This window comes from Urocampus carinirostris, chromosome 10, assembly GCF_059441175.1.
Source record: "Urocampus carinirostris isolate Australia breed hairy pipefish chromosome 10, RoL_Ucar_1.0, whole genome shotgun sequence".
NCBI classification, from domain to species: Eukaryota; Metazoa; Chordata; class Actinopteri; order Syngnathiformes; family Syngnathidae; genus Urocampus; species Urocampus carinirostris.
Genome location: NC_142358.1, coordinates 28,391,051 through 28,414,158, shown reverse-complemented (window position 1 = coordinate 28,414,158; position 23,108 = coordinate 28,391,051). Strand labels below are relative to the sequence as shown.

The 23,108-nt window shown below is 38.5% G+C and overlaps 2 protein-coding genes across 2 annotated transcripts in view; one reads left to right on the top strand and one right to left on the bottom strand.

The window, feature by feature from the left end:
• phldb1b (pleckstrin homology-like domain, family B, member 1b) overlaps positions 1-20,256 on the top strand; it is a 103,389-nt gene extending 83,133 nt beyond the window's left edge. The window contains exons 16-25 of the mRNA XM_088346082.1: positions 667-777; positions 858-960; positions 2,240-2,284; positions 4,420-4,747; positions 10,176-10,266; positions 11,269-11,415; positions 12,914-13,133; positions 16,099-16,184; positions 16,323-16,352; positions 18,108-20,256. Of these exons, the coding sequence (XP_088202208.1) occupies positions 667-777; positions 858-960; positions 2,240-2,284; positions 4,420-4,747; positions 10,176-10,266; positions 11,269-11,415; positions 12,914-13,133; positions 16,099-16,184; positions 16,323-16,352; positions 18,108-18,248 (1,302 nt within the window). The 3' untranslated portion in view covers positions 18,249-20,256. The remainder of the gene's footprint in view (positions 1-666; positions 778-857; positions 961-2,239; positions 2,285-4,419; positions 4,748-10,175; positions 10,267-11,268; positions 11,416-12,913; positions 13,134-16,098; positions 16,185-16,322; positions 16,353-18,107) is intronic.
• LOC148358596 (alpha-2-macroglobulin-like protein 1) overlaps positions 20,024-23,108 on the bottom strand; it is a 38,813-nt gene continuing 35,728 nt past the window's right edge. Inside the window, exons 36-37 of the mRNA XM_088346081.1 lie at positions 21,880-21,921; positions 20,024-20,329 (exon numbers count right to left, since the gene is read on the bottom strand). Of these exons, the coding sequence (XP_088202207.1) occupies positions 20,322-20,329; positions 21,880-21,921 (50 nt within the window). The 3' untranslated portion in view covers positions 20,024-20,321. The remainder of the gene's footprint in view (positions 20,330-21,879; positions 21,922-23,108) is intronic.

Sequence of the window (23,108 nt, the reverse complement as noted above, 5' to 3'; positions counted from 1 at the left end):
TCATAAAGAAAAGTAACCTCAGCAGGGACTGGGAAGAGCATTAGATTCGATGGAAGATGGATGGAGCCAGATACAAGGCAATTCTGATTTTCAATTTTCTAATTGTTAACACAATGATAGTGTCTCACATTCTTAGAAAATATTTTCATTCTTTTTTATCTAGAGGTTTGAAGCCTAAAATACAGCAATATGCTCAAAAACTCTCTGGGGCAAACACTTTTGCAAGGCACTGTATATCCATTTATCAAAATTATTTTGGGGTAAATTTGTGCGTAATTATGCTGAATCAAATGGTGTGGTGACACATTATAATCCTATATTTATTTAATACATTTGAAACAAAAAGAACCCAAAGAAACTACATACTTCGCTAATAACCTATATAATTCCTGCTGATGTTCCATCAGAGATATTGATATCAGGCAATGCTATGATCTGAAATATCGGTTTCTTTTGGGAAGTTGTATTGGTACACCTTCATTTCAGCAATAAACACCTATTTGTTTGATTTTAAAACAGAGCATTGATTAAAATTGGATCAAATCCTTATTTTTTTTAGTTTTTTTGAAAATTGCTTTTCTGAGAAACAACTTAGTAACTACATTCATATAACAATGCCGCTTGGTAAATGACAGCCCCCCATTCATTGGTCCGCTCTATCTTCAGGTGTTCCGCTCCAAGCTTGAGACTGATCCGGGACAGTTGCCTCATCTAGCAAAATCTGCATCGGCACAGCCGCAGGGAGCAGCAACATTGGGGCGCAACACGAGCTCCAAGGTCTGCTCCTTCTTCTTTGCGGAGGGATGTCCTTTGCAATGCATCTTCTCACAGTTATTGCTGGTCGCTGTTTGTTTTAGAGCCCTCTTCTCACACCCAAAAGCTCAAACAGCCTGCCCAGGAACCTGGCTGCCACTCTGCAGAGCATCGAGAGCAAAAGACAGCTTGCACTGCAGCAGAAAGGTAAACATTTACAGTACTATGAGATGTATGTTGGTTTTCAAATAAAATCAGAGACATGAATTCCTCTGTTGTTCAACCCTGGCAAACTGTAGATACATGTGATGTATATTCTCCCACCGGTAGATAATTCTTCACATTTTAAGTAATTGTTCCCTATTATAATGGTCCTCATTTGTTCTTATTTAACCTAAAATGTATGTAAGATACGAGTAGCGTAAAATTCAGGCTATAAGCTGTGAGCTTTATAGTTTTCGGTTATCTTGTTTCAGACTGATCGTAATGTTTCTTTGTTGTTTCTCTGATGACCATACTTTGAAATCATCATCATATCTTTAATCCCAAGATATGTGGCATGACATATTTCAGTGACCCCTGACATGGAGCAGACACATATTTATTGATCAATAGTCCAGTGGCCCACCGTCGGAACATTAAGGGGTTAAGGTGCTTTATATTATTACTTTGTAAATATCTCATGTTTCAATGTCGGCACATGAGGCTTATAGCCGGGCGCGGCTTATGTATGGACAAATGGTATTTCCTTTAAAAATGTACTGGTTGCGGCTTATAATTAGGTGTGCTCCATAGTCCGAATTTTAAGGTAATTATTTTTTCTCATTTTATTAGAATTATATTATTTTTTAATTGTTCTTATTTTAAGCATAATATATTTTATTTTACCAAGGAATAATCTACAGATATAGTATTATATTATATTACTCAACTTAATTTTATTCTCATTTTTTTAAACAAGAAAAATAATTACTATGCTTTTATATTATTTGTTGGTAAAATAAGAAAAATAATCCTTATTTAACTATAATTGTATTATTTTTTGTAAAATAAAAATAAAAATGACCATGATTATATACTATTACTTGGTAAAAATTAGGGGACCAATTATGATGGTAAAAAAATTACTTTAATATGTTACTATATTTTTATATTACTTTGTAGTAAAATAAGAAAAATACTTCTCAGAATTACCAACATTTGCAAAGTTGTTATCATTATTCCAAAAACAAGTTAAACTTTACGGTAAAAATAAAACAAGAAAGTTAGCTGATACTTTTATTAATTGTAATTATTGTTAAAACTTAAGAGGACATGATTTTTCTTTTTGTCTTGAGGGAAAAATTAAAGTGTACAAGAAACAAAAAAAATTGAGTACCACTGGTCTTACAATATTACAAAGACCGATCATTTAAGCAATCCACTATATAATACTGGAGCATGTGCAGATTCTTTCCATCTGTCTATGTTTGTCTTCGGACTTCAGAACTAAAGATCTCCCGTCAGCCACCCAGAGAGGGAAGACCAGCAGGTAGACTTTGAATCAGTTTGACCTTCAAACTACTTACCATGGTGTTTCTGTGATTCTCTTTTGGGCAATAGCAATGTTAACCATACTGTGTTTGCCTTTGACCTTCAGTCTTATCAATGCCTGGTGTGTCTACCCTTACCCCCAGTCTTGGCTTTCCTGTCTTTAATTGTTGGAAAATAAATCATGCTTGTCTATGCTCCAATGGGATTTTTTTATGGACCCTAATGCTTCTTGACAACAAATATCCAATCGAAGAGGATGGATTTTGGACAGTCGACGTTATGTGACATATGGCCGTGGTCCTTGATTACTGAAACTTTTGGTAATTGGCCGCAGAGGAGAACAAAAATTCCCTTATACTTTACTTATACTACAATAGAACGGTAGTATATAGATAGATAGATAGATAGATAGATAGATACTTTGTTCATCCCCGAAGGGAAATTCACATTTCCAGCAGCATCCCTGAGCTGAGAACAATCGAAAATAACACGGGAGCTGCTGGAGTGGCTGCCATTCGTGACGGCGCCGGAAGAAAAGATTCAATTTGAATCATTTACAAACAAACAAACAAAATATGTCTCTATTTGAGCAACGATTGATCATTCAAAAATAATATCGCTCACCAAATTTGCACAAAGTTTAATGCTACGGGAATTGAACCCAGATTGTGATGTTGATAAAGCCATTTTTTAACCATTAGACTACTAGGGGTGCAGATGACATGGGAAAAGGCTTCAGATTTATTTCATCATCACACTGTTTTTATTCATGTTGTTGAATAAGCAGGGCCATCATTACATTCATTTATTGACAATGTAAATATTAACTATGAGCAAAATACCAAAATAAAATGTTTTTTCAAACTTTTTTTTTTTTACAACTTTTTACAACCAATTATCCAGTGGCTTTATTGCACAACTGTATGATACTTTTTCCCCATCATTTGGGCGTTATGAAAACGTATTTATTTTCCCGTCAGCAACCCAAAATGTAGAAAGAGCCATACTGGATAAAAATTGAAGAAAAAACAATATGTCTGGAGCCTCAAAAAAATGAAAAGCCTTATATAAGCCTTATGACGAAGGAAGCTCATATGGTTTCTATCTATATTAATTTGAAAAGGTAAAGAATGTGTCCTGTTTAGAAAACCATATATTTTTACATTATCAAACAATTTTTAAAAGTAGCACCTGGGAGCCACTAGGGATTGTCAAAGAGCCGCTTGTGGGTCCAGAGCAAGTTGAAGAGGTCGAGAAGTCCAACTTTGTTGGCGATAGAAAGCATCTTCCTCTGCCATTTTTGCCCTAAATGCCAGTGCTTCTGTCTGTCCAAAGCGTTTTGTTGACTTGATGGCTTTTAGAGAAACTAAAACACAAAAAAGATTTGGGCATCAAGGTTCATCAAGCTGTTTTACGTATGCGTACAATTCAGATGTGGTATAGACGCGGAGGCAAACACAAGCAGAAAAAGGGTGGGGTGACTTTTTAGCCGATCAAAATGCAGAACAGAATGCACGCTGAAAATCCACAAAGTAGCGAAACCGATACAGCAATGATGGTACCATGACTAAAAATAGTGTGATAATGGGATAGAACCAGGGCAGCATAGCGGTGCAGCGGTTAGCGCATGTGCGGCACAGTTCTGAGGTCATGAGATCGAACCTTCCTGTGTGGAGTTTGCATGTTCTCCTCGTGCTTGCGTGGGTTTCCTCTGCGCACTCCGGTTTCCCACTGCCCGAAGATTGCTGGGATGGGCTCCAGCACCCCCGCGACCCTACTGAGGATAAGCGGTGCAGATAATGGGTTGATGGATGGATGGGATAGAACCTATTGCCTTTTCCTATGCCATCTTCATCTGTAATGGTCTAGTAATTACTCATTGGATTTCGTAATATTATTGTTATCATTATTATTATTGCTATTGTTATTATCACTGTTATTATTGGGTCAGCTTACAATAATATTGTTGGACAATAGTGGGACAGAAGTGTTTGGGGACCACTGACATATGGTGCATGATGGATGTTTTTGTTGTTTGCATTGTGTCACTGTTGAAACCTTGGTCTTCCATTCACATTTTAATTCCATTGAGCTGTCTTTAACTGTATGGAATTTTCTTCTTCATATTCCTAGGTCAGCAGGTCATTGAAGAGCAGCGACGTCGTCTGGCCGAGCTTAAGCAAAGAGCAGCGGCGGAGGCTCAATGCCAGTGGGACGCGCTGCACAGCTCGCAGCCTCACCTCAACTCGGCGCCCTACTCCCCAGGGATGACCTACAGCCCGGCACTGAGTCACAAGTCCTCCGGTCCACCCCCGCTCGTCCAACACTCCATCCTACACCACCACCCGACCTCAGCCGCCGAGCAGCCTTACGACACACTGAGCTTGGAGAGCTCGGACAGCATGGACACCAGCGTGTCCACGGGGAACAACTCCGCCTGTTCGCCAGATCATTTGTGCAGGTACCCATGGCAAACACATCAATTATACTGGAGGTGTCCCCAGAGGGCCAAATAAAGAAAAAAAGACAATATCGATAAGTTCATAGTGTTGTGAGGGTCAAACAGAGTTGCCGGACACAACCGAATGTTTGATCTTACATTACACATAGTCCAGCGTTTTTCCGAATTGCTCAGTCCACAATTGAATGGATTTGGGAGTCCACAATTGAATGGATTTGGGAGTACAGTCCATAAACATGCCTGATTAAAGTCGCCGTCGACGATAAAGCTCCGTTGGGGTAGTGCAAGCTGCTGTTTAGCAGCGGGCAGGAGATTTAGCGCTATGCTAACGTTAGCATCTGGTGAAACTGTTAGCGGTGGAAAGTATACAGCAAACACAAAGACCACAGTTAACTCTCCCGGTACATAGCTAGAAACTCCATATCGAGTGAGCAGTGTCTGTCAATGGTTCCGCTATTATTGTAGCGCGTAGTCTCCAACCCCTGTTTTTACCGGAGTCTTCGTCTCGTTCGAGCCGGTGATGTAATGCGGCGTCGGGAAAGCCAAGACTCCGTGATGGCAAAAAAAAAAGTCCTCCAATTCCGGACGTTGTTGGTGGCGATCCGCAGCTCAATTCACTCATTGTGGACGGATGGATCTGGCGTTGGTTGAACATGCTTGGATGCGCTGGTCTGTGTGGTCGCCTTCTTAGCTTAGCTCAGCCTTTTCTCCGTCGTTGTCATTGTCGGCAGGCGGCAAATGTTCCAGGGAGATCCGGTGGTCTCTGTATATCCCTCGGGATGTAGTGGATATTATTGTAAATGCGAAGGGAGTCGAAGGGAAAATAAGAGGGATCAGGGGACACTGAAAAACAAAAGACGAACTGGAGCCCGAGCCGCAGCGTCTACCCAACGCGCCGCCATCTTGACATATGGTCCTCCCCATGCCCTTTCTTTTTATTAAATCTCTAGGTTACAAAAAAAAGATCAGCCCCAATAATTATTGGAAGTTGGGTTAAATATATGTTACATGCTACCCAGTCATGATAACCGCTACATGCTAAGCTCTACATGCTTACAAATTATGTTTAACGGCTACATTCTAACGACTCATGCTAACTGCTACATGGTCAGTGTTCATCTTACCTCTGAAAAGTGATGGGTCCCGGGGACTAGCATGCTCCAAAATCTATGGGTCCCAACAGAGATCTATGGGTCCCCCAAATTTAGTGTTATCGAGGTTGAAATTGTAAATCGGTGACAAATATATAAATAAATATATAAATTTATATATTCATTCAGTTTTAATCATCACACTTAATTGGTAATACAAAGCAGTTATCACTTCAAATTTTTCAGTTCACAAAAATATTGTACATTATACAAAATAATATTGCTGAAATATTAGTCTACATATTCATGCAGTTTTAATCACTTCAGATTTTTCAGTTCATATATTCTTTGTGGTTTGCTGTTCCCCCGAAGTTGTAATGCCTTCTCAAGGTCCAATTCGAGCAACGGAATTTCCATAGCTAATTTGGGGTTTTCATTGTCGTTTTGCCGATCCAATGTGCTTTTCTGAAAGTTCGTATTGCGAAATGATTTATGCAATCCAGTTTTTTTGCCACGCTGGGTGCACGCATCGCAGAACATGTAGCCTCCGTTATCATCCTCCTCATAGCGTAACCAGGAATATAATTGAGTCAATTTTGGCAGAAAAGTCCTTTTCTTGCTAGGAGTATTCTTTTGTTTATCTTTCGTCGAATCGTTCGCTTCAAAACAAGTGTTTTTCTTGCCTTCGCGGTCTTCTGAAGAATTTCTCCGCCGTTTTTTTCATGCCGGAATTATTGCCGTTGTTACCACTTTCTGTATTATGTTTCGACTTATTACCGACACTGAAGAAATTATCAATTTTTTGTTGATCTGAACCTAATACCAACTGTTTTTACGGAGGCATACTTCTCTTTCACTCGACAACCACCAAAACAATGACGTCATCTCGAAGCAACAAGATCTCGTTTGCCGAGATCGGCGCGTGACCAAAACAACAATGGCGGATCTGCCTGACGAAAAGTTTGGAGTGCGGTAAATCTTTGTTCAAAAAAAAAAAAAAAGTAATCGTGTAATAATGACAATTTGGTGTCAAAAAAGTTGCGTCCCGGGGGCGCACGTTGATTTGACACAATGCTTCCCCAGCAAAAATGATCTAGGACGCAGGGACGCGGGCAAACGAGAACACTGCATGCTATTGAGTTATGGTAAGGAATACATGCTAATGGCTACATGCTAACCAGTCATGCTAACTGCTACATGCTAATCAGTTATGCTAAGGGACACATGCTAACGGATACATATATATACAAAGCAGTATACACCGACCTACATGTTTATATACATGCATATAAACGTATACAATCTTTCATGTATATAAACTAATACAATCCCATATGTATACTTTCATATGGATAAATACATCTATATTCACATTCACATGCACATATTTCAATATACACATATTTCAATACACACATACCCATATTTCATATATATATATATATATATATATATATATATATATATATATTGACAAATATACACCCATATACCCTATATCTATCATTTTGTTGTTTAAATAACTAACTTACCAGACACAAAGACATACTTTGTTGCTGTTTTTTGCAGGGTTTTTAACAAAGCAAACTAGCTTTTTATTAGTTCAGGTTATTAAAATGACCAATTACAATTTCAACTACTTTACACTGCATAGAAAAACAAATTCTTTCCCTTATTAGCTGAAAACACTGTTGTTTTTTTACACATTTAATTCATGTAAGGGTTTCTTGTCAAACAGGAAAAAGAATCCTTACTATGAGATACAGTACTGTACATAATTAAATAAGACAGATAGCAGGACCTTTTCTTCATGTATCAATATTGTTTTATAATTTAAGTTAATTTTTTTTTAATGATTAATGTAACAATTTTGCTCATATACGGTATGTGGTTTTTCACTATGTTTTTTTTTAAATCAGAATAAATATATTCTGTTGTGTGACTATTGGAAATATCTCATTTGCAATATTTTACTATTTCAAAGACCTTGACCGTTTTAGACATTAATAAGGAGTTCTGTAATATTTTTATCGAATGCCACGGACCCCTGAAAATGGTCGACGGGCTACACATGCCCCCCAGACCACACTTTGAACACCACTAAGTGCAGAAGGTAGCACTAAGGTGAATTTTTTAGTATTGCGAAAGAGAATATATATTTTAAAATGTTAAGATTGTCAAATCTGAGAGTCTCAAACTGTTGATGACTCTCTTGTGCAGTAGTAACTAATGACTAATAACAAGGGAGGGGGCGAAGATTTCGAATAATCTCGTTTTAGCCATTTTTGCGAAGAATTGAGCCTGGCACACAAACAAAAGCACCCACGGGTTCCATTTCCCAGACTGCTCCTCACCACTTAAACGCTTTATCTTGAACCTTTTAATTTGGGGACCATCTGTTGAAAGAACAGCGTGTGTTGTGTTCGCTGCAGGATGCTCTAAGCTAAACTAGCTGTTCACAGCTTTTTTGTGACTCGCATGAGACACAAGTGTAATGTGGAAATATTTTGGGATCAATTTAATGGTATTTATGCACTAATTAAAAAGTGGACGTTGGAGATTAAAAGAGGGAACCTGCTTGGTTTCGGTTAATCAGTGCCAACCTTCATTTAAAGACTGTTTTTTAAAACACAGCTGTCTTCCCTTTTATTATATTGACTTAATTATGCATTCATTAATTCATCACCTTTTTCTTTATTAGTTGGGGCTGGCATCGCAGAGCGCAACTCATTAAAGCTAATGCTATCTATCTTCTTCCGCCAAAGTTTGGCTGGCTTCTCCTCCCAAAGCTTTGAGAGTAGCCCAACAATTTGTATACCAAGATTTCCGGCCCAATCGGGAATCGCGTGCCATGTTCTGGGTTAGCAACAGCCGTTGGCTTTGCCAGCCCAAATATTGGTTTGTGCTGGTTGATTCCAGGCCAACTCATTGCCCTAGTTCTTTAATCACAGTGGCTATATGCTGACAAATTATATGCTAACAAATTCTGCCAATGGATACATGCTAACAGCTACATGCTTACGAGTTATGCTAACGGCTACATTCTAATGGGTACATGCTAAACAGTCATGATAACCGCTAGATGCTAAGCTCTACATGCTTACAAGTTTGCTAACAGCTACATTCTAATGACTCGTGCTAACTGCTACATGCTAACAGGTTATGGCAAGGGACATATGCTAACGGCTACATGCTAATGGCTACATGCTAACCAGTCATGATAACCGCTACAAGCTAACCGCTACAAACTAACGAGTCATGTAAATGGAAACATGCTTACAAGGTATGCTAATGGGTACATTCTATTGAATCATGCTAACTGCTACATACTAATGAGTTATGCTAAGGGACATAAGCTAACGGCTACACGCTAACGAGTTATGTTAACCGCTATATGCTAACGAGTCATGCTAACGGCTATGTGTTAACGGCTACATGCTAAAAGGTTATGCTAACGGCTACATGCTAACGCAGTATGCTATCTGATACATGCTAATGGAATCACCTTATTTCTATCGAGGAGCCAATGACTACATGCAACTTAATGCTAGCGGTTACATTTTAACATCTGCCAGATCCAGCCCATACTCTCACAATTGCTGAGGGAATTGTCTAGTTTAAATCAATATCATATTTACAGCTTTTCAACTCCATGTTTCGTTCGTGTAAAAGCAACCAACCCTATTGGATGTTTTACAAACAAAAACCTTCATATATGGAGGAAAATGACAAAATTAAAATATAAATACATTCAAACAAACAAATACCAGTGGAAATATAAACAGATATTTAAATAATTATCAACTCATTACAAATACTGTATATATTTTTACGTCGAGATCAAATAAGCAAAACAGTTTACAAATTTATGCATGAATATGTAAATGCATGCAAAAACACATAAATTAGATTCGAAATATAATAATGAATAAAAAAACATTTGGAAACAAATACACAAATAAATCTGAATCAATCCCAAGCTGTTAATAGATGACTCAGTTATTTATTTACTGCTTCAGACTCTTTCAGCATGGACATAATTTATATTCGTCATTTTGTATTCATTTCCAGATGTGTTTTATGTGTAAAGTTTTATCATTCATTTATCTATCTATTTAGTTATTTGTATTTTAGTATCTCTTTTCAAAATTACATTTTTATGCCCATTTTTATTTTCATTTGATAATGGAAAATTATATGGTTCCTGTAGAAAGACAAACATGACACAAACATTCTCAACCTTTTTTAATATAATATACATATATAAATATTAATGGGCATATTTAAAGTCACAATCCAGTTAATTCCAGTTATTGTCTTATTGTGTCTACCTCAAGTGTCAGCGGAACGGACTCGATGAAGATCGAAGAGATGGAGAAAATGCTGAAGGAGGCACAGATGGAGAAAGCCAGACTTATTGAGTTTCGGGTAAGTGATGTTATAACAGTGACATATGTGATCGCACGGAATCAGATTTTGGTGATTGATGACTTATGGTGATGCGATCAATAAAGGATGACGATTAAATACTGAAATTAAGTCCTTTGTCAGTTTATTCATCTCCTCTGTATTTTATGAAAGCGCTAGTACAGTTATTGTCCCTTCCTGCTTGAAGTACTCAAATCAGGGTTTACCCAGCTTTTTGTTACCAATTACATATTTCAGAAATAACTGCTGTTATTAACAGTGAGATTAATGTCTGCTGAGGCACAGTCCGATTTACAGATAAATTAACCTACATCTTACTCAACATTTGATTGGCAAAGTAAAAAATATTTTGTGTGTCGAAACATAATAGAAGGCAATATATGAACGTAGCACAGAAAAAAACCTTGTCATTGTCTTACCTTAACTTGTCAATGAAGTTTATGCGCTTCACCTTTTGAACAAAGCATGAATAACAATCCATTATGTCAAAAAGGTAAATAAAATACTATTACTATCACTAATTCTACTGTTTGGGACCAAGATGTGCACTAAATCTGAATCATTGGTCTCACTATCTCTGCCTTGAGGCAAGAGAACGACCTGCCTCACTCTGCATTTAAAGACGCCCAGCACGTTACATACTAATTGTGTTCACAATATTCATAATACAATGTGAAAATTCAGCTATATTTAAAAATGAAATAAAAAGATTGTAATGGAAAATAAGAAATAACTTTAACACTGATTAAATATAACCATTATATATATTTTAAATGCTATTCTTTTATGTAAATTGTTGAGGCACAGCCTCACCTGCCTCTCTTGAAAACAGCTCACTGCTAATTACTATATTGCTACCGTGTATGTTGCTATCACGTTTCTAGTATTGTATTACCCTTTAGGAGTGGTCTTATAATTGGAACCACACTGTTGTCTCTTGATTTCGATGAATTTAAGTGTATTCTAGTTTGATAAATTGAATGTGGCTGTACTTTCTTTCAGGAACAGGAAAGCTTTGCCCGCCATCAGATGTTCGAGGAAGAGCGGAAGAGGAGAGAGGAAGCCGAGAAGAGGCTTCAGGATGAAACTCTGCACCGACAGCAGCTGGTGGAGAAGGAAGTGAAGTTGAGGGCCAAGAACTTCTCTCAGGTCAGTTAAAGGCGACAGATTTGGAAAGAATAGACTAGAATAGAATATGCTTTTATTGTCATTGTTACGACATGGGATATGCTGTGACAACGAAATTGGACGACTCCAGTTCCACATTTACAGTGAGGATAAGAAAACAAAGAGATAAAGGAACAAAGAACTAACTGACTTTGTTGTAAGTAGGCTTTGTTTTCCTCCAGGGGGTGGGGGTGGGGGGTCGATGAGGGTGGTGAGGGTCAAACAGAGTTGCTGGATACAACCGGAATGTTTGATGTTTGATCTTACATTACACATAGTCCAGTGTTTTTCCGAATTGCTCAGTCCACAATTGAATGGATTTGGGAGTCCACAATTGAATGGATTTGGGAGTACAGTCCATAAACATGCCCGATTAAAGTCGCCGTCGACGATAAAGCTCCGTTGGGGTGTGCAAGCTGCTGTTTATTGATAGCAGCGGGCAGGAGATTTAGCTCTATGCTAACGTTAGCATCCAGTGAAACGGTTAGCTGTGGAAAGTAAACAGCAAACACAAAGACCACAGTTAACTCTCACGGTACATAGAAGGGTCTGCACGATACTGCTAGAAACTCCATATCGAGTGAGCAGTGTGTGTCAAAGGTTTGGCTGTTATTGTAGCGCATAGTCTCCAACCCCTGTTTTTACCGGAGTCTTCGTCTCGTTCGAGCCGGTGTTATAATGCGGCGTCGGGAAAGCCAAGACTCCGTGATGACAAAAAAAAAAAAATACTCCAACGTTGTTGGTGGCGATCCGTAGCTCAAATTCACTCATTGTGGACGATGGATCTGGCGTTGGTTGAACATGCTTGGGAGCGCTGGTCTGTGTGGTCGCCTTCTTAGCTCAGAGCCGACAGCAGCCTTTTCCTTTTGCTCCGTCGTTGTCGTTGTCGGCAGGCAGGCAGATCTTCCAGGGAGATCCGGTGGTCTCTGTATATCCCTCGGGATGTAGTGGATAATATTGTATATGCGAAGGGAGTCGAAGGGAAAATATGAGGGATCAGGGGACACTGAAAAACAAAAGACGAACTGGAGCCCGAGCCGGAGCGTCTGCACAACGCGCCGTCAAATTGAGTTTAAATGACATATGCTTCTCAGAGTTTAGAACAGTGTTTCTGCTCACTTAAACAAATATACAAAATGAATTTGTTCCCAGATGAAGCTTGTATATAGAGTTCCTCATCTTGAACAAATTGGCGCTATGTGATGTTCGATGATTTGATCAAATTTATGAATGAAAATGCCAGAGCCTGTTTCCCATATCAACAAATATACCACTTTAAACTTGTCTCCCTCCCACAGATACTTGAGGCTTATTTTGATCTTCATTTTTTGTAAATAATGGTTTCAAAACAAAGTGCAAGCAGAGTTCTTTCGTAAAAATGTCACATAAAACTGCAAACGAAAAGTTTATGGGCTGAAAATCTTACCTTAGATTTACACCATTTCTTATTTACCCATATTGATCCCTTTTCCTACACCAGGCCCGTCCAATGACACGCTACCTGCCAATCAGGAAAGAGGAATTTGACCTCCGAGCGCACATCGAGACATCAGGTCACAACATGGACACTTGCTTTCACGTCATCCTCACCGAGAAGATGTGCAAGGGCTACCTGGTCAAGATGGGAGGCAAGATCAAGTCGTGGAAGAAACGCTGGTTCGTCTTTGACCGCCTCAAGAGGACCTTCTCCTATTATGTTGGTAAGAGAATTCAGCCACGCTCGATTTTTCGCTTAGTCGGTTGTTTGCAAGCGCCTGGCATCCAATTCTGGCAGGAGAGATACATTTAAAGCAGAAATATGTTAAATTAATGTCAGGTTGAGAGCTGAAGAAAATAATACAGACGCTGCCCTATTACCAACGAGATCTGGACGATCGAAGTGCTATATTTTGTATGTTTAATGTTTATATAAGTATGTTTAAGGCTTGTATAAGTAACCTGTATTGTTTTTTACTAAAATATAAACATTTCATAAAATAATATGCTCTATAAAGATAAATAAGGTTGAGTTTAACTTACTTTTGAAAGATGCGCTTCAAGAGGTCCTCCTCCGTGGTAAAAAGTGGCCGTAAAAAAGCGTTCCGACCATTTTCTCAACCGCATCAAGCTTTCTTATTCCACTTTCATTTCAAAAGAAACAGCTCGCCTCTTCATTACACTTTACACCAACCATATTTAATGGATACACGAGATATTAAACAATAGAAATGTCAAAGTTTTTAGCGCGCTGGAGATACAGTATAGAATGTTTACACACGAACTAGGAAGAGGAAGCGGATTTCTTCTCCAGGGTGGATGCTGGGGTACCTCACACAGCGGCACACCCTGGTAGCGGCGGAAAGAAGCACTACAGTTATGTCCTGTACTCTGAAAAAAGTCCACACAATACAAAATTTATTACAGCAATGTCCGGATATTTTTCTACATCCCGAAATTTTTTTTCCTATCTACAGTTTTTCGTCAGTCGAATTGTTGTAAGTAGGGGAGCGTCTGTAAAATCGGAATTGCATCGTGCATTGTGTTCTGCATTCTGATTGGCTCAACAGTTTCTCAAAGTAGAGAGGAGTAATCATGTTTTTTTAAGAAAATTGATAATAGTAATAATGATTGAATTAGTAATGGTTTCTACTTTACAAATTTTACCTTTCACAGGTACTTTTTGTTTCAAAACCCCTGCAAATAATGTCGGATTACGCTACTGGAAATCTGCTAAAGTGGAATTTAGCTAGGTTCTACAAAACGGATGCATACTGTTTGAAATGCACGCCATTATTACTTTTCTGATATTGAAAATACGTTAAATGAGAGAACGGCGATCCCAGTGTATAACTTGTTAAGGTTAATATTAACATATTTTAAAAATCTTTTTAATAATATCATAGACATTTAGGTAGTCTAGAAATTTTTTTGCGTGAAAAATTTGAGACATGTCATTCGAGCAAAAAACCTGTATGAGATATGAGAAAAAATCCAATTTATGAGAAATTCCAGACTGATCGAGACTGCTCGTATCCCGCATCAAATTGTCCCAGTTAGTATGTGCGTTTCCCAGCTTACTGAACTGATCCCGTCCTCTTGTGGTATGTCTTTCTTTTATTTCATTCTATTGCATCTCATGTGCTCCCTCACTCCTCCACCTCAACTCATGCCCCTTCGTTAGCTTCTTCCAACTTCCTCGAAGATCTTTTTCTTAATATCATCACATCTGTCTTATTACTGGATTTTTATGTTAAATTTCAATATATTTTAATGTGATTTCACTGATCAGAAAGACGTGTTGCCTCTTTGTGTTAACTTGGATGGTTTTAGGAAGCCGGGAACTGATACCTGTAAATTCCACACTATAGAACGCACATAATTGAAAGCTGCAAATTTAAGGGTGAAACTTAATTTTGTTTTTGTGAAATCCATAAAAATGAACTAATTTATGCCCATTTTTTACATTTCTATTCCACCCTGGTCAGCCTGGAAGGGGGATTACCACTTGTGAGGCCCATTCTCAAGGTTTATTTTTTCCTCACGCTGAGGTTTTGAGTTTTTCCTTGCCCACATGTTGGTTTAAGATCAGGTAATGGTGTAATTGTAATCTTGTGCAGTCTTTTGAGACATTTTTTTGATTAAAGGCTATATAAATAAATGTGACTTGACTACATTTCAAGAAAATCAGCGGGGAAATGTCAAGTACAGAAAAGTAACAAATTTTCCCGCGATTAAGACTCTCGTTTTCGAACTGTCCACAGCTGTTAATTGAGATTAACTAGACCAGCAGTCAATATTAATTAACTTGGCTTGAACATATCGGCCGGGCTGCGCTAAAAACGTTCTCAGCACTAGTCAAGTCAAGTCATTTTTATTTGTATAGCCCTAAAATTCTATTAAAACAGTCCCTACATATGCTGAACCATGCAACTGAATTTAAGTTCTCCCATCCCTTACACTCATGCCAAAGTGATAGAGTGGAGACCAATTATTGCTAATACTACATAATTGACTGATTTGTCTTTATCAGATCAATTGACAAATTAATTTAATGCTTAATTGATTATCAAAATAATACTCTGTATTCCCAGAGCATTTTTCCCTCCTGTCTGACGTTTGAGCATGTTTGCTCCATCCCGGCCTCTCCATCCGACGCTCCGGCGTAAGCTAAGGGCCTCTTGTTCCCCGTTCACTCTTTGAAATTTAGCTTGAAATGCATACAGATGACTAGCACAGCTATCAAAAGGCACACAACGGAGACAATGGTCTTAAGGGAAGGCCAATTGACCTTGAACGACACGGAGGCCGCATCCATTCTCGTCTTTAGCAAGGCAACAGCAAGGCTGTTTGAATACTAAACAGGTCATTAGCGGATCATAACGATGTATTCAAGTATTCCTGGAAATGAAGTACTGCATGTGTACCTCGTCCTCTCGAAGTTGGCTGGCGGAGTGTTTGCGCCCGCAGCGGGAAGCGGCTCGCCGAGTTTCCTTGCTGCTCTTCTGCAGTGGCTGATGAAACCAAACGCAACGGTGGAGGCGAGTAGCGCAAGGAGCGCGACCGACAGCCGAAGCGCCTCGGCTTAGAAAACAGCAGAGAGGGCCCAGAGTTGCTGCGCTGTTGGTTTTTAAATGCATTGGAAATTCATGGGGTGTTTTTTCTGGGTCTGCGTTTTCATTTTTTTAGACAAGCATGAGACCAAGCTGAAGGGTGTGATATACTTCCAAGCCATTGAGGAGGTTTACTACGATCACCTGCGCAGTGCCACAAAGGTGAGTCTCGATCTAAGTCTTGTCACTCTTCTTTATCTTCACACCGATTGGCTCAATTCAACCTTGTCTGGCACCCTCCTTTGCTTCTTTTCTTTCCGTTGCGGCACATTTGCTTTGCCCGGCTGCTCTCACATCCAGAGGGGCTTTTTCAACTTGAATCTGACTAGTGTATGTATCCACCGTATTGCCTGCTCACATGTCTGAACGTGCTTGTTAGGATGCTTGCCGTGAATGAGGATTGAAATTATCAACTGTGTCAATGTGTTTGCTTGTCAATCCATTAGTCCCTCCCTTTCCCCCTACTCATGTTAAGCCTATGCTATCTCTTTGCATGAGAAATATTTTTTTTAAATATTTGGTTTATTTTTGTTTTTTGGAAATATTTAGAATGTGTGTACATTATATATATGTATACTCAGACACTGCTTGACGATCATTCGTAAGTTGAAATTGTTTGAAAGTTGGATCAGTGCTATATTTTGTATGTTTAAGGTTTGTATAAGTAACCTGTATTCTGAAATAAAAAGATAAACATTTTATAAAATAATATGCTTTATAAACAAATAAAAGTAAGTGTAACTTACTTTTGGAAAATGTGCTTAGAGAAGTCCTCCTCCGTGGTAAAAAGTGGTTGAAAAAAAGCGTTTGACTATTTTCTCAACCGCATTAAGCCTTCTTATTCCACTTGCATTTAAAAAAAAAAAAAAAAGGCTCGCCTCTTCCTTACACTTTACACCAACCATATTGAATGGATGCATGAGATATTAAACAATAAAATAGTCAAAGTTCTGAGTGCGCTGGAGATTCAGGACACATAGCACTGTATGTTTACACACGAACTAGAAAGATGAAGCGGTTTGTTTTACTTCCAGGTGGATCTTGGGTGTCCTCACAGCGCCACACATTGATAGCAAGGGAATGAAGCACTACAGTAATGTCCTGTACTTGGAAAAAGATCCATACAATACAAAATTTAACTTATAAATCTAACTTCTGGAAAAAAATGATCGTATCTACTGTTTTACGTAAGTCTAATAGTTGTAAGTAGGGGAGTGTATAGGTGTATATATACATTTTACATATACATATATAGTATATTTGAACACCTATTTTGCCATTTCTCCCACTTAGAAATCAGAGGGGTCTGAAATTTTCATCGTGAATTGTATGCATGTCCACTGAGATAAGTTAAAAAGAAAAAAAATCAGAAATCACAATGCATGATTTTTTTTTTACCATTTATTTGTGTGATACCGCTGCAAATAAGTATTTGAACACCTGTGTATCTAGAACCAGTTAGTCCGCCCATAAAGTCCATCTGCACGCCATGTATCATCCTAAATCAGATGTACCCGTTTGAAGTAGTTAGCTGCATAAAGACACCTGTCCACCCTATAGAATCAGTAAGACTTTAACTTGTAACATGGAGAAGACCAAAGAGCTGTCCAAAGACACCAGAGACAAAATTGTACACCTCCACATGGCTGGAAAGGACTACATAGCAATTGCCAGCTTAATGAAAAAAAAAGTTTCCTATTCCACCCATTTCAAAAGAAAGATCTTGCCAACCATATTGAATGAATGCACGAGATATTGAACAATACAAATGTCAAAGTTCATAGCGCGCTGGAGATATAGTATAGAATGTTTCAAAACGAACTAGGAAGAGGAAGCGGATTTCTTCGGGCTGGGTGTTGGGTGACCTCTTTTAGCGCCAAACGCCGCTAGTGGCGGAAAGAAGCACTACAGTAATGTCCTCTACTCGGAAAATACAAAATCTAACTTGCAGCAATGTCAGGATATTTTTCGACATCCCAAAAATGTTCGTATCTACCGTTTTTTGCAAGTCAAATGGCCGTAAGTAGGGGAGTGTCCTTATTGTGAACAAAAAACAATAGTGATTTTCTTGGACGTGTGTTTCAGAGCCCAAACCCCGCCTTGACGTTTTGCGTCAAGACTCACGACCGCCTGTACTACATGGTGGCCCCCTCGGCAGAGGCCATGAGGATCTGGATGGATGTGATTGTGACAGGAGCAGAAGGTTACACGCAATTCCTCAACTGAACCGGTTTTCGGCTGGGAATTTCAAGACACTCGCCATCTCCAATCCACACTCTTATTTCCTCTTTTTTTTTTTTTTTTTTTTTTTTTTTTAAATGACTCTTCACCGCCACCTATTGAAAAAAAGGGAGCTCCAACATCATGCTCTCATACACTGTTGTATATAAACCGAAATGTTTATAGACTTTAGAGAGCTTTTCTATATTGCCAAACGGAGATATTTTGTATACCCTTTTTTTTTTTTTTTACTTTGAAAATTTGCCAAACAACTTATTTTTGTCTGAGCTAACACGTGCTCAGTAAAAAGGTACTTGTGTATTCACAAACAAATGCAGCAAAGCTCTTCATCCTCCTTCTCACTTTGTCCAAAAGCTGAAACGTAACAAAGCAGTCCCTGTATCCAATCAGATTACATAAAATAAGTAAGACTGAATTAAATGTATAAAAAGTACCTATATAATTAAGTTCATTTGGGAATGATACAGGGGGGCAAAACACTAGGGGGCAGGCGGGGGCTTCGAGTTCACGTGCTTAACAGCCCTGTGGATGAAGCCAATCTTCCTCCTTTGAGTCCTGCTGCCAAGGCAGCGAAGTCTGCGTCATGACAGTAGCTAAGCATATTTGGCTATTAGCTTTCCATGATGTGCAGACAGGGGAGGCAGTTGAAGCTGTGCCTCACTCATAGAAAACATTGAAAATCTATTGAATGATTATATTTGCAAACACCACGGCAGCACAGTGGTTACCGCGTGTGTAGCACAGTTCTGAAGTCATTAGATCCAACCTTCCTTTGTGGAGTTTGCATGTTCTCGCCATGCCTGCTCGTTTCCTCCCACAATCCAAAAGCCTGCACGTGAGGTTAATTTGCCAATCCAAATTGTCCCTAGGTGTGAATGCGCGAGTGAGTTGTCTGTGGGTACCAGTTCAGGGTGTCCCCTGCTCACTGCCTGAAGATAGCTGGGATGGGCTCCAGCACCCCCTATTGAAGATAAGCGGTGCAGATAATGGATGGATGATTTTATTCACCATTGCTTTCATGGCAGACGCTCCTACGATATCTTTGTATTTTGCAATCATTTGGACTTGAACATTGTGACTGTTTTCTACTTGCCCTTCCCCTTATCATTAACTTTCTGGGGCAGAAAAAAGGCAATAAAACAAACAAATTCAAAATAAAATGAGATGCAGTCCCTCTCAAACACTAAGAATGGCGCCGATTAACTGAACAGGAAGAAATCGAGCAAGGCATTATCACTTGTTAAATGTCCCTGTTTTTCTTCTTAACACCCACCAGTTGCGAAACACTGGTCTGATACATTAGCGTTTTAATAGTGCTCTTCGCTAAAGCTATCTTAATTAAAACTGTGCGCTATCAACACAGCACTCAAAGAAAATGAGCTGTCCTTGGTTTTTATATACCACAATCAGCCATCCAATTCAATGTGCATTTTTCATTTATAATACCGCTGCTGCAAATTCCCACTGTGCCGAATGCACCAGTCTACAACAAGCGAAGGAGGATCCGGAACTGTGTGTAGTTGAGTAATAATTTAAAGTTTGTTGTGCCTCGAATAGTCTAAAGACCTTAATATATGTCACGTGTCTTCCTTGCCCTTTCCTCTTCCTGCACATGTGGTGTGTGCATACCAAATCTAACGACGGCAAGGCTATTTAATCATGTCTGGTTATGTGCTATGCTTATGTTATCTATATTGAAAAGAAAAACTGTACAAAAGAAGGTGCCTGGATAGAAGTACTGTATATGAATTGAAACAATAGCATTATTTTCTTGTTACATGTTTTTTTATTTCATGACAGTTACATTTCAATTTGAATGGTACTGTAGTGATGAATTTATCCAACTTAAAGGTACACACACCTATACCCCCACTCACGTAGCACTCCTATTTTTCTACACATTGTCTACTGCTTTCTTTGATCATGTTTGTAACATACACTTTTACGTTTAAAGATGGATTTGTCAATCTCATTAAACGTGTTACAGAGTTCAGTCTGTTGGATTTCCATTGACAATGAAGATCTTGTCTTCCTGATGAATCGGGGTCTCCTTTCTTTTCAGTTCCCTGCAGAGAAAACGTTATTTACCAAGTGTACACGGTCACTCCAAATTCAGTAAATTAGCCTAACCCAGTGGCGGGCCGTCAGGGCCAGCAATGCCCGTTCTACTGGCCTAACAAAATACATCAATATAATTGAAACAACATTTTAATAACTACTCTCCATATTTTGAACTTTTCATGATAGATAAAATCTATTTGATTTTTCTCCTTCCAGTAGTTTTTAGTCCAATCAGAATTCAGCTAGCCTGTGTCGACAGCCAAATCCTGAACCGTGATGTCTTAAATGATGGATACTTAAATGGATATTTGGGCAAGCCGGACTAATTAGGACATCACTGAAGGCCTGGGTGTGAAATGCAAAGCCCGCCACTGCCCCAACTAAAAAAAATGATGTCTGGTCCCCTTTTACTTGTGTTGACATTTCACTTGAGATCAGCCCAAATCAGGTAGAACCTGAGGTAAGTGGTGACATGCGGTCAGGGGAGGCAAGTGTGGCATGGCCTCAACTGTAATCATTAATCCATCCGAATAAAATATGAAATAGTTATATTTCTTCAGTGTTGAGTTTGTTTGACCTCATATGTTTGGGAACCAGTTCAGGGTGTCCCCTGCCCGAAGATGGCTGGGATGGGCTCCAGCCCCCCCGCGACCCTAATGAGGATAAGCGGTACGGCTAATGAGATGAGATGAGATTATGAATATTAATACAATTAGTATCTAATGTATTACTGTGCTGAGTGACTGCATGCAGATGCATAGTAAGGCACACAATTCTCTTGCCTCATGGCAGAGGGCGATAATGCGAATAAGGACTCTTGATTTGGCCCACAGCTCAGCCCCCAACTGTAGAATTAGTTGTATAATAAGCAAGCTAACAGCATGTTAGCCCATCCATTTATTTTATTTTTCTCAATGCATGAACTTTTTTTTGGGTGGTCGAGTGCTCGTCTTAGGGTAAAGAGGTCGCAGGTTCGATTTCCGGCTTCTCCGTGTTATGTCGAACTGTCCTTGGGAAAGACTGAATCCCTAATTCCCTCGATAAGCAGGTAGTTCCCTTGCATAGCTGACGCGCTATATAAATGCAGGCCATTTACATTTTCTTTTCAAAATTGAGGACTACCTATCATTATTCAACAGGAGCTGTATGCAAGAGATTACTCTTGCTGGGCGCATTCAGATGAACAGGCATGACATTTTCCTGCCTTATGGCAGAGGGCGATAGTGAGGTTAAGGATTCAGCCCCAAACAAAAGGTGATTGTATGTTATTTAGTAATGATTCTCACACTGCATTAACTTTTTTTTTAGTAATGAAGGATTACGAATCAATTGACACTTATTTTGAAGGAGCAGCGCATAGACTTAAGTTACGTTTCTTTCTATATTTTCCAATTTTTATTGCTCTGCCAATCAAATGATGAATAAAATTTAGGTTCATTTGTATATCTTCCTCACCCAACACGAACCACACTTCACGTGGTTCAGTCAGGCTAAGAGTCTGGGTACATGAGGGTATGAATCGGTTGGAGACAAAAATATCAGACATGGGACTTACTCTCTTCACAGGGATACGAGTACTCTGTGGCGGCCATATCAGCTGAAAAAAAAAAAAAAAAAAAAGAATTGGAAGTTCAAGCTTGGCACACATAAAACACTGCCGGAATGTAAAACTGAACTTTGCTCTGAGGCTAGATCCTGCAGCGTGAAATGTTCAAAAGATAATGACAATATATGTAGTAGTAAAGAAATGCAAGTTTTTTTTGTTCCAGCTGTGTCCCGATTGTCCTTGTGTGTGTCTACTATAAAAATACTACAACACTAAATATCAAATGAAGTGCTTAAAAACGGACTTCAAATATTTTTTCGCTTTCATCAGAAATACTACAGTGATACTATTATACAGGAACGGGATAAGAAACTACTACAAAATACTAAAAAATTACTACAGAAATACCCAAAAAAATACTATAATACAGGAACAAGAGAAGAGAAAAACTACAGAATACTAAAAAGATATTACAGAATTACTAAAATACATCTGCAGTGAAATCATGATACAGAAACAAGATAAAAACTACAATACTATAGAATGCTACAGAAATGCTAAAAAAAAATACATCTACAAAATACTATAATACAGGATCAAGAGAAGAGAAAAACTACGATAAAATACTATAGAATACTACAAAAATACATCTACAAAATACTACAGTAATACATAAATACTACTCCAGAATTACTACAAAAATACTACAAAATGCTTCAGAAATACTACATAAACATTACCACGGATATACTACAAAATCCATTTAAAGATACTCTACAAAAATACAACTAGAGTAATACTGCAAAACTATAAGACACCTATTATTTTGCTTTAATTGTAAGTGTTTCAAAACCAATTTGTTGACACATTTTACTAAAAATACAAAAATAAATATGTCTGCATGTATATTTATTCAGAGATTTAAAAAAAATGGATAGGTCTCCAGGATCAGCCTCTTAGTCACATTTTTGAACCTAATGTGGCCCCCGACCCCAAATAGTTGCTCACCCCTACTGTACATTATAATCACTGATGAGGGATATTTTCTAAGCATAACACAATTATTCACAAACATTAACTGGTTTATTGTAACAGTTAAGTGAATGCTGTTTTACACCTGAACCAGTCCACTACGCTATGCAAACTCAAGATGATGTAGTTTTTGGGTTAATTCTTATACTGCTTTGAAATACAGAATCAAAGTTTCGATCAGACTACATCAAATCAGAATGCTAGGC